Source organism: Benincasa hispida, chromosome 3 (assembly GCF_027475165.1).
Source record: "Benincasa hispida cultivar pf3 chromosome 3, pf3_genome.v1.1, whole genome shotgun sequence".
Lineage (NCBI taxonomy): Eukaryota > Viridiplantae > Streptophyta > Magnoliopsida > Cucurbitales > Cucurbitaceae > Benincasa > Benincasa hispida.
This window is the reverse complement of record NC_143480.1, coordinates 48,234,221-48,246,510: the sequence shown is the minus strand read 5'-3', so window position 1 is coordinate 48,246,510 and position 12,290 is coordinate 48,234,221. Positions and strand designations below refer to the sequence as shown.

Genomic DNA, 12,290 nt, shown 5'->3' with positions numbered 1-12,290 from the left:
AAATACCCCAGCCTAGACAGAACCCACCTTAGACAAAAGGTCTCTTATAGATAAATTTGCTACATATTAATCTTTTACTAATTATTTTAGTTCTAATTCCATTTTATAACCATTTATAAAATAAACATCTAAAAACACATGCCACATAATGAAGTATTTATAACGTTTATAAATATTAAGGTAAATAAATAATGCATACATAAATATAACCCTTATATTATATGATGCATGTGCATGTACTTACGTAAATTAAATCATGCGTCATTATAATACTTAAAATAAAGAGAATATACATGACCAATGCATAACCCAAGGTGGGATTTATCTATATGTGCATACCATATGACACAAAAAATATATATATACATCACATGTATAAAACCATGGATTAATGGACCAGGATGAACCAATACAAAATCGGAAAGAGAAAACTATCTATTTACATTAGTCTGCAGATCAAACCGGTTCACAAGCGAGCCGGGTCTTGAACCGCCAGATGAAGCTCCCATCATTTAGTAAACGCCTCCAAGTTAACGATCATGTAGCACACACTAGACGATAGTGCAAAAGCTAAATGATCGCATAGACAACAATGAGACCAAGAAGCCTGATCCTCTAGACGATCGCTTAGCACGCGAAAGGTAAACGATTTACCATGCAAGTACTCCGCGATCATATAGTCAGTAACTAAGCGATGAGACTTGCTGAGCTATACGATCCTCTAGTGCACGCGCCTGTTAAACGACAGCCGAGCATCCGACACTCAGTGATCGTTTACCTCATCATCTACATGACACGACCAACACTTAATCGTCTTCTTTCACGAATAACCACAGCCCTTGCTCCAAACTTCATCACAAACGACTCAAGACTCAAACTAACTTTGAATTTACATTTCGATAGCAAATAATTGTGCCCAAAAAACGCAGGGGCCTTTACAATTAACTTGAGAATTCAACAAACCGAGATTACATCCCAGAAAACTCCATTAATCCACACATCCATAAATGAATTAACAACTAAAACAAAGAGTAGACATGTTGCACCCACCGTGAATGTAAATGCAATTCTTTTGCAGCAATGAATTGGAGTTTCTGGCTCTGATACTAATTCAAGGAACTCTATTCAAGAGTACCTACGAGCGGAAATGGATCTTTCTAATTCATTGTGACAGAATTACCTCATACACATTCAAACATACTAAAATGCATTCATAATGCTAAAGAGATCGAGAAATCAAACCAGTTGAAGACTTCTTCTTCACAACAAATTTAAAACCCAATCATCTACCTTAAACAGACTCCACACGAACAGAAGGAAATGAAGATGACACCACCACTTAGAGCCGTCAGTATTCTTGGAGTGAGAATCCCAAGGGTGGGCTTTATTCGAATTTGGTAGAGGGAAAGAGAAACAGAGATCGTATACAACGACCAAGCAAGTGGGAGATAAGCTCGTCTATCGTATAGACAAAATGCTTGATTGTTTAGGTGAAGTATACGATCGTGTAGGAAAAAGGTAAGCAATCGTTTAAACGATCGTGTAGGAAAAGATAAGTGATCGTCTAAACGATCGTGTAGAAAAACTAAGTGATCGTCTATATGATCGTTTGGTAAATATCGAGAGCTAAACGATGCTTAGAAAAAGGTAAATGATCATTTAGTAAATAGCATGCGCGGGTGTAATCGTTAAGCGATCACTTAGCAATATCGTATAGGTAAGCGATCGTGCAGGCATTATCGTATAGGCACTGATTTTCTAAACGATGACACACTTTTTAACACAATGTCCGCACATCTCATGCTTAACACACTATGAGCTATTTATGCGTCTCAAAGTGATCTTTCAACTAACTCATCCGTTATTAAAACAGAAGATGCGTCATCCCATTTCCCTTTTAACTATATAATGAATGTGATCACATCATATTCATAACATATAATTAATATCGTATATTAATTATCGTATTTTTCTTTCACTAGATATAAATCATATTTATATCCAATTTCCTCCAAATTAATGTATCTCATACACAAAGTTAATTATATCACATTTAATTAACTAGTTCAATTACATCATATATAATCGAACTCCCTCTTGTCAATTTGAATATTTCAAACTGACCCAAAAACTGACTCTACACTTGTATCCAAGCTACCAAAGGGACCTTATGGACCTAAAGCTCGAAGCTCCAACGGGACATGAATAGCTGACTAAACTCTTTAGTCACGATATCCACAATCCGTTAACTGCCAGACATTTTACTAAAGACCGACAGTTGAACTCTTCTTGCCATAGATATATTTCTATGTCCATTGGATATAACCAATCATCTATACGATGACCCTTCACAGATGCTCGTAATTACAGTAGGCCAATTTATCGTTTTACCCTTATAATTACATCTTTCTCCTTAAGTACCACCGATCCCTCTAATGAATAATACAACATGGTCCTACTATGTGTGAACACCTCTCGGGCCATGAGAAGATGTGTGGTGGCACATCGTTCAAGCCCCGGGATCAACCCTTAAAAGAGCAATCTATCTACTTACCCCTACTTTGGGGAAGGAGTGAACTTCATCTTGTGAAGCTTAGTTCCAAGCTCCCAAATCAGACAAATCCTCAAAGTGGTAAGTTTTAGTCGACGCTCTGGCCACTCGCACCCATGCAAATCAAAAGACCGCCCTCAATGGCAGGAGTTCCTAACTCACTTAGAATTGAGGTCATGTTACCTATGGTCATCCTAATGAAGTGAAGTGTCAGTCATAAACGGAGTTATATGACAAGACATTAACACTTTGAGGTCAGATTTTATACAAACTCTTTATATAGAACGCACCCGCTCGCATGTACACTACACGAATGATCAAGATCAGACCATCTATGACAAGTCACAACACTTGTAATAATTCCATAAAGCGGGCCGCGTCCGTAGTGTTACCAGGATAAAGTTTCCTTCCTATATCCATATACTACAGATTATTTTGGTTATCACTTAAGACATGATCCACTTTTATGTCACTACATACATACTTAAGTTACATAAAGACAACCAGGGATATTAAGTTTATTAGATTGTGGTAAAATAAAAAAAAACAAAAAAAAAAAAACATCTAAATGTGCAAAGTCAAGAAATGAGGTAGATATCATATATATTATACATTACAAGTGTTCTTACAAAGTTGTTTACAAACTACAGGACACGAGACTTTAAGGCACAAACCCCAACAATCTCCCACTTATCCTAAAGCGAAGTGGGGAGTACAAACAAACAGATACAAAAACAATAAACTAGGGCATAAAAACCCAGTGCAACAAAATCTCCCACTTGCCCTAGTCCAGCCACGGGCGGTCTCGTAGACCCATGCTCTGAAGGTGACCCTCAAACACTGTGGCCATGAGAGCCTTCGTAAATGGATCAATAATGTTTTGCTTTGAGGCTATCTTTGTGACGATCACGTCTCCTTGATGCACTATCTCGTGGATCAGATGATACTTCCGCTCTATGTGTTTGCCGCACCTGTGACTCCTAGGCTTCTTGGAGTTTGCCACAACACCACTATTGTCATAATAGAAGGTGATGGGCCTAGACATATCTGGAATAACTTCCAGCTCTGTCAAGAACTTTCTGAGCCAGACGGCCTCTTTAACAGCTTCATAAGCCGCTATGTACTTGGCCTTCATCGTGGAGTCTGCAATGCACCCTTGCTTAGTGCTCCGCCTTACTACAACTCCTCCGTTAAGAGTAAATACTAACCCTGAAGTGAACTTCCAAGTGTCCTTATCAGTCTGAAAGTCAGAATCCGTGTATCCAGTAAGGATCAAATTCCTAGACCCATACAAGAGCATGTAGTCCCTCGTTCTCCAAAGATACTTAAGGATATTCTTAACTGCGGTTCAGTGACCCTGGCCTAGATTAGATTGATACCTACTGACTATTCCCGCAACATAGCAGATGTTTGGCCTACTGCAGAGCATCGCATACATTAAATTACCAACGACAGATGCATATGGGACCCGTCTCATGTCCTCAACCTCTTAAGGCGTCTTAGGGCACATGTCCTTAGACAAATTGACTCTATGTCTAAATGGTAGTAGGCCCTTTTTAGAGTTCTGCATTGATCACTTGAGCAAAATTTTGTCAATATACGATGCTTAAGACAGTGCTAGCACTTTATTCTTACGATCCCAAAAGATCTGTATACCTAGAATAAACTGGGCCTCTCCCAAATCTTTCATTTGGAATTGGATTGCCGGTCAGTTCTTAACTACAGTCAATAGACCTACATCATTCCTAATGAGTACTATATCGACATACAATACTAAGAAAGCTTGCACTTCAGGGAATCTGAGTAGTGACTAATTGGCAAAGCTGCTAGGCCTCGAGATGACGACCACTACCAGACATTTTAAAATGGTGAGTTGGGAGGCTCAGTGAATGACTAACATTAAGGAAACATAACATAAAACATAAGTAGCATAAAGAAATGTTCCCATTAAATCATATATACAATTCGTACTGCAAAACTCTGTATTAAAACTCATTAACATCATACATCCCACTACTCCATTGTCTAAACATGCGGGAGAGCCCTTTTGCTCAAACCCAAATAACTTTAGTTGTGAAAGAGCCCTTTTGCTCGACCTCATCAACATCGATGGAGAAGTCATACGTGTACGTAGAGCTTAAACAGGTCCTGACCACCTTACCATACCTTTAGTGTCAAGGTCCCTATGTCATTGGAAGCTAGGTACCTTACCATACCTTCGGTACTAATATTAGAGTATGATTGTACAAGGCACAACATTAAAAGCATAAAACGCATATACTAAAAACCTAACTTCATGAATTCATAGTAACATATGGTGCCTTGTAAAAAAAACATGAAATATACATGTGAAACTGTTTTAAGCAAACTTCTTTCATCATGCGTTGTAACATTACATAGGCTTACTACGAAAACACATGTTAAACTCATAAATATTTCAACAATTTAAAACATGGATCATGCGTTCAATATTCACTTTAAAGCGTGCATTAATTAAAACATGACATAAATCTTCATACGAAATGCTTATGTGTTAAAACTCAATTTTATGAGATCTTTTTAGAAAAACATTTATTAAAAATTGTCACTCACAATCTTGGGCTACTACCCCTTAATTGATAGGCTTCTCCTATGTGCGTTTGTCCTATAACATTAAGAGAAAATCCCTTGGTTAGTATACTTAGTTCTCCTTTAGAACTTAACTTATAACTATCTTCACCGCATCCTATAGGTGATCGTATCATAGCTATGTTCGACGCATAAAACCAAGCTTAACACATTGTCTATCCTTAACCATCTTACCTCATAGTTTGGTTGATGGTTTCCTCAGGATGTTCAAATAGATGCTCACACCTTCTCCGTTTATGCGATGAGCGCTTACTATGTGATAGATGTCATGTGCCTTTGTTGTGGGCTTACTATGTTGTATGCGTCAACGCGATGTATCACTCGATCAGCTGCTTGATTGTTCTTCGTATGCAGCTACTTGCTTATTCATGCAAAATTTTTAGATTTCAACTTTTCTCATATGGACAACTTAAATTCTAAACACAATCTCAAGAAATTTCTTTCTATTGACTTAATCATGAACACCCAAACTTTCTTACCTTAAACTCTGAGCTACTGATTCCCTCTAACGAGCCCAAAATTCGTCAATCTTCCCACCTTCTTGATCACGCCAAAGAGCTCTTGAACACTTAGGAAATTTCTTCACCCCAATAAAGTTCACACGAGCTTAGTAAGTTCCTATCCCTTTAACACGATAAAAATGGCCAAACTGAGCTTCTCATTCAATTTCCCTTATATACCTAGGGTTGCATGGTTATCATGTATGATTAATATGACAGCTAGCCATTAAATGTGTTTAGAGCATCTAAGCACGACAGCTGTCCCACTTAATTCCATGATTAAGTTGAAATTCTCCATTACTTACCAACGCCTAAGTTACCAACCATCGCATAAGCCAAATTTGCAATGTTTACCCCTCTCTTGGCCAACGCATCTCAGCCTTTGCGTTATTCTTCACGGCTTGGGCCCTTGCAATGATGCACACCACTCATCAACACTTCTCGGATATATTCTCCAGCCCTTTAGTTCACGCATACTTCCTTTTCTACCGCAAAAGCCTTAGCCCTTCGGCCATCGCATCATAAACTCAATGCCTAAAATTGGCCCTTATTCTCAATGCTTGTTTCATACACCTAAGCCATTTTCCGTATTACCTTAGCTATTCTTGACCCTCCACATGTCAACTATGCTCACCTTCTAGATGCACGTACTCAGTACACTTAGGAGATTTTTCCCTCCTAACATTCAAATGCATTACCCATCAACCATAGTCTACTTTTCCCATTATTACTAATATACATCTTAAACACGTAATTAAGAAAATTTCAACTTAATTAAGTAGTAGAACAGATTCAAGAATTTGCACTTGGGCTCTTGCAGAAATGGCAAAATGAGGTAGCAAAATTTAAAACTAATTACAAATATTAGAAAAAAATTACCTTCAGCCTATATAGAAAATGTCCAAAAAGGCAATCGATTAATTCCCTCAAAATCTTGAAGCCCATGAACAAGGATTAGGAGGATGAGTTGCGAAAAAGAAAATGTCATCAGAAATAAGGAAATAAAAGGTAGGTTTTTGGAAATGGTTGTCCAGAAACCGTTTATCTAATTCATGGAAACACTGAGATATATATATATATATATATATGGTGCTTGCAAAGGGAGATCTCTAAAGAAAGACGCGTTTTGAGTGTAGATCCAAGATTGGCCCTCCAATATTTAAGAAATAGTTTGCCCCTTGAGAGTTTGAAAGGCTTGTTTTACTAATTAGCTACACAAATCTAATCTTACTCTAATTTTCTTTTAATTTCAACTCACACAAAAATGTATATCTTTTAAAACACTACGATAGATTGGTAACTTATTCAGTGATAACAAATAATCTATCAACATCTTGAAAGGGGACGGTTTAATTCTCTATTTGACTTGTATATTACGTTTTTTATTTAAACCCTTGACCTCTCTTGGTCAAAGGTATAGTTTTTAACTAATTGAACTATACTTAAAATCATGGCAATGATACTTTGTTGTTGAACTCTACTATAATACTTAACAAATTAAGAATTTGAAGGAATTTAATAATAACTTTAAATTCAAAAGGGATTAGAAAGATAAAAGGCAAAATTATTAAAAAATTCCTTTGAACTTTTAAGGTTAGTTTCAATTATACCTTTCTCAAATGAAAGAAGTTTTACTACTACCTGTTGACTTTTAAAATTGATTAAGGCATGCTCCTAAACAAGTGCACTGTTAAAATGAGGTAAATATAGTTGTTAAATTTTAAATAAAGAAACGACATATGTGACATTATCATTATACAATCACTTTGATTTTCAAGTAACATTTAATGTTGTTTTTTCCCCTCTTTTACTCTAACATGATTTTTTTTACGTAAAATGCATAATTTTAGGATAGATTTCAATTATTTTACCCCTAAACTTTGGATTTTCTTTTTTTCAAAACAACCCTTATTCCGACAACAAGCTAAAAATGTGGTGTGTAATAGGCTCGTAAAATAGAGGTACACATGGCATGCATTTTCATTTATACCATTAATGTTTCAAAAGTTTTATTTTACCACTAGCCTTTTGAAATTATTTCAAAACAACTATTCATTATATTTCTCCTTTAAAATTAATATAAAAGTATAGTGTGACGTTTAATTAAAAAATCAAGGTTATACGTGGAATACTTAGGTCTAATCTCCTTTGAAATAGTTCTAATAAATCTCAAAGGAAAACACACACATGTATATATTTCTCATAGTGGAGAAGGGGGAAAAAATAGAGTTTAATTTGAAGTGACTAGAGAAAGCAACACATTGTGACAAAAGTCATGCAGTAGTAGTAAACATCATTAAATTTCAAAAGTCAAAACAATGCAAAATAATTTGGAGTTTCCAGGTCAAAATTCTTACGAGACGAACAAGAGAAGAAAATTGTAAGTGTGGGGACAATCAAAAGCACGTGCGTACTACACGTGGAGCTAATTAGGGAAAAAAAAAGGATTGGATCGGACTAACGAAGGAAGAGACAATTCTCATCCTCATTGTAAGAATTTATCAAGAATCTAAATCATGGGACTTAAGTTTGATTGTCTCTCTTTCTCCTCTCCATTCATATATATACATACATATCTTCTTATAGAATCGATAAAAAAAACAATGTATTAGCTATGTCCACTATTTACGTTGTTAAATAATAGTTAAAAATCGACATATATATTTACGTTGTTCATTAACAATGTGTTAACTATGTTCACAAGATAAAGGGAAAAGTAGTATCTCTAGGTTAGAGAATTTATAAAGTGTAATTCTCTAAACTCTAGGGTTATAATAATAAATAAACCATAAATAATTAAATATGTCAAATATGAATTCAACTTAGGGTTTGTGGGACCCCCAAACCCTACCAAGGCATACCGTCCTTGGGCTCTGATTAGCAATACCCCCGTATTTGGTCATTTGAAACGTCAGATAACAAATTCAAGATATTTCAACATATCTTAACCTAAATTTTCATCATTTTATAATTTTCAAAGTTCAGGAGGTACAAAGTACACATGAACGAAATTTGAATGACAAGAGTCTAAGGATATGAAAATATGGTTAAAAGAGTCTTAAAATAATTGACAACTATTATTTAGATCAAAACAATGTACAAAATAGTTTGGATGGCTCGATCATAAGAGAATTCTATACTTAAGCTACATTTACCAAACCGTAATGAAAATTGGTTTAATCGGAATGAGATTTCATTGATGGATGAATCGAAATAGGTCTGAATCGCAAGCATAATTGATTTGCTTGTAATCACGTTTACCTAGATTTATGAATCTATCACATTTTACTCTTATTGTTTTCGATACAATTATTGTTTGATCCTAACAGTTACGATAAAGGTAAAGGTAACAATAAATGTGGGTTTCATGTAATTTTCAACCACAATCAGATTGAACACCCTTCATTCTTCGATTAGATTATATAATTTAATTACAAATTTCAAAATGAACTCCACAACTCATTACAATCACGAAAAACATGTAATCAACAACAAAAATAATCAACTTAGTCCTATTTTTTACTATTCATGGATTATCTATTGATGTGACCTTTAAGTATATTTAGTTTAGAGCAATTTTATGTTAGATAACCTTTTTTAAAAAAAGTTCTCAGCTTAGTTCAAGGCTTTAATCGTTACCATTTTCAAAATTTAGGTAATATAAATAAATATTTTCCATTAAATTTTAATCTACAAATGGACAGTAGCAAAAATGTCGACGTGGACCATTCATGAGCTGACAAGTATACGTTGCTATCTGGAAACTAAAATTTATTCCCAACGGCTACTTCAGTTCCCGCGTCAGATATAAAAATATATATATATTTGCACAGACTGTATTTCTGTTTTCTTTTTTCTTCGTTAAATTCACCTCTTTCCCAGAAAATCCTCTCCGATCAAACCCTTTATATAAAAACTCCCAAAATTCTCTCTTTTTCAACCCAAAATCCAAACCCCGATGGCCAAGATCGACTCCCTTCGTCGGTTTCTCCTCCCCTGTTTCTTTCCCCCCACTGTCACAAACGCCACCGCCGCCTCCGCCGTCCCCAAGAAACGTCTAAGCACCTCCCTTCGCGACGACGTCGAAACCACCACCTCCACTACCGCCAATGGTGATCCAACCAACGACCAAGATTCCGCCCAAGATTCTCCGGCCACCACTCCCGACAACGTGACGCCAAAGTTCGCCGCCACCGCCGCCATCGCAGCCCCACCCAGGCCTTCAAAAACCATGGTCATTGGAACCATCTTCGGCCACCGGCGTGGGCATGTGTGGTTCTGTGTTCAACACGACCGTCTCCGAAACAAGCCGTTTCTCCTCCTCGAGTTTCCGATTCTGACTCACCAACTCGTTAACGAAATGCGGTTCGGACTCGTCCGAATCGCCCTTGAGTGCAATCGGGTCGAACTCGGACTCTGCCCGCTTCGTTCGATTCCCATATGGGCAATGTCTTGCAATGGGCGAAAACTCGGGTTCGCCGCGAAAAAAAAAGCCGGGGACTCGGTCCGGTCCATGTTGAAGACAATGCAATCGACAACGGTCGGAGCCGGTGTAATGCCATCCGGGTTCGGGTCGGGTTCGGAGGAGGTCATGTACATGAGGGCTAATTATGAGCACGTGGTGGGGAGTGCTGACTCGGAATCGTTTCATCTTATCAACCCGGACGAGTGCCCGGGTCAAGAACTCAGTATCTTCTTGCTCAGATCTCGAAATGGGTAATTAATAAAAATGGTACCTTTAATTTATTTGTCATTCATTTCTGTACATTTTTTTTCTTAAAAAAAGATTTTATTTCTCTTCTTTTTAGGACCTAGAGAGTTTTTCTTTTTTTTTTTGGGATTTTAGTGTTAGGAAAAGAGAGAGATGAAAACTCTGCGTTTTCTTGTTTTAGATATTCAATGTGCAAATTCTTACCAAGAAAGATTAATTCTTTATGTGAATGGAAAAAGATTTGTTGGGTTTGATAAATCTTGTTTATAATTTGACAATTATTTAATTTAATCAATTAGTCTCTATGATATTAGTTGCATAGGATGATTTGTAAAAAAAAAATTGTGGGTGAATAGATTGAAATTTATTAGATTTATCTTAATTTTAGTGGACCAATATATTGAGTAAAATGAAAGTACCAAAAATTGTTCTACATTTGAAATTAAAATTAATCCTCCATACATTTTCTCTAGTTATTGATATCACACCATGATTATGGCTTAAAAAAAATGATAAACAACCCTATATAATAATATGAAGAAGGAAGTCTAGACTTTATTGCTTTGATAAATAATCACCGAATTTATATAATAATATGATAAAGGAATCATTTAGGAGCTCTATATTAAACATTATTCTAAAAATCACAGTCAAGCTATTATGGCAAGCAAAGCATTTAGGGATTATTTGAATTGCAGATATTGTTTTATGGGTTATTAAATATTTAGTATTTGAATGTTTGAATTTTAAATATGTAAGATAATTAATGTCTGTGTTTGAATGTGTAGGATAATTAATGAAATATTTCTGTTCAATTCAATAATTAGTATATAGAAATTAAAAGTAAATAATTATTTGATTAAATGTAAAAGATCAATTAAGTTTAACATTAATCAATCTATTTTTATGTTAATTAATTATTTAATTAATAAAATAAATACTTTTTAATTAAACATAATTAATTATTATAAATAAATAAATTAGAATATTGATAATTAACAATAATAATTTATATTAAATAATTAAAATAGCATAAAATATTGATGGTAAAGATATTAACTAAAATTTATTTAGTTTAAATAATATATTTATATATAACAATTAAATTAAATTATTAGTAATTAATACTTGATATTAATTTATTAATTAATTAAGCTATAATTTTACGTTTCATTTCCTAAACATAAAAATCTCACATCTTTATAGGATATTAAAAAGTTCATATGATGAATTTTGAATGGATAATAATATTCTGGATTTTAAAAAATAAAATTTTTGAAAATAAATCGAAATATTAAATATCAATCTAAAATTCTATGAAAAAATCTGTGAAACAAATTGACCGTAATGTTACTAAATAAATATATGTATGCCCAAATATAATAAGAGGTAAAGTTAAAAGTGAACTTTGTGCATTTATTAATTAAAAAATATATATCATGATAAATAATAAGATGCTGTGTCTACTAACAACTGTTTGTGACAATCATCATGAACCAACCATCATTTTTTGTTAGAGAAAAAAAAAATGGAAAATTCACATTTCACATAACTCAATGTTTAAAATATTTACGTCGATAGAAATATCAATAAAATATTTATATCGATAAAATATTTATGTCGATGTACATATCTAAAAAAAATATGAAAACAAAAAATTTAAAAATTATTTAAATTAATAAATAAATATTTTACGATTTTAAACAAGTTAACATATTTATTATTCATATAATTATATTTACAATACCGACATTCTGTTGCTTAATTTTTATATTTTATGAATATTTTACGATATAATGGAAATGTCAAGTCACTCTTCATATCGGTGTACTCTTTTCTTGTTTTTAAACGTCGTATCGATGTACTCAAACCATAGAAAGGGTGAAAATATTGATGAAAA

The 12,290-nt window shown here is 34.4% G+C and overlaps 1 protein-coding gene across 1 annotated transcript; it reads left to right on the top strand.

Annotated features, from left to right (window-relative positions):
- Window positions 1-9,548: 9,548 nt before the first annotated feature.
- LOC120072523 (MIZU-KUSSEI-like protein (Protein of unknown function, DUF617)) lies at window positions 9,549-10,631 on the top strand. The gene has a single exon (XM_039024904.2). The coding sequence runs from the start codon at window positions 9,638-9,640 to the stop codon at window positions 10,397-10,399; it is 762 nt and encodes a 253-aa protein (XP_038880832.1). The 5' UTR covers window positions 9,549-9,637; the 3' UTR covers window positions 10,400-10,631.
- The last annotated feature ends 1,659 nt before the right edge of the window (window positions 10,632-12,290 follow it).

Bases quoted from the DNA above. Each gene is read 5' to 3' on its own strand.
- LOC120072523 (XM_039024904.2), top strand. From the start codon at position 9,638: ATGGCCAAGATCGACTCCCTTCGTCGGTTTCTCCTCCCCTGTTTCTTT.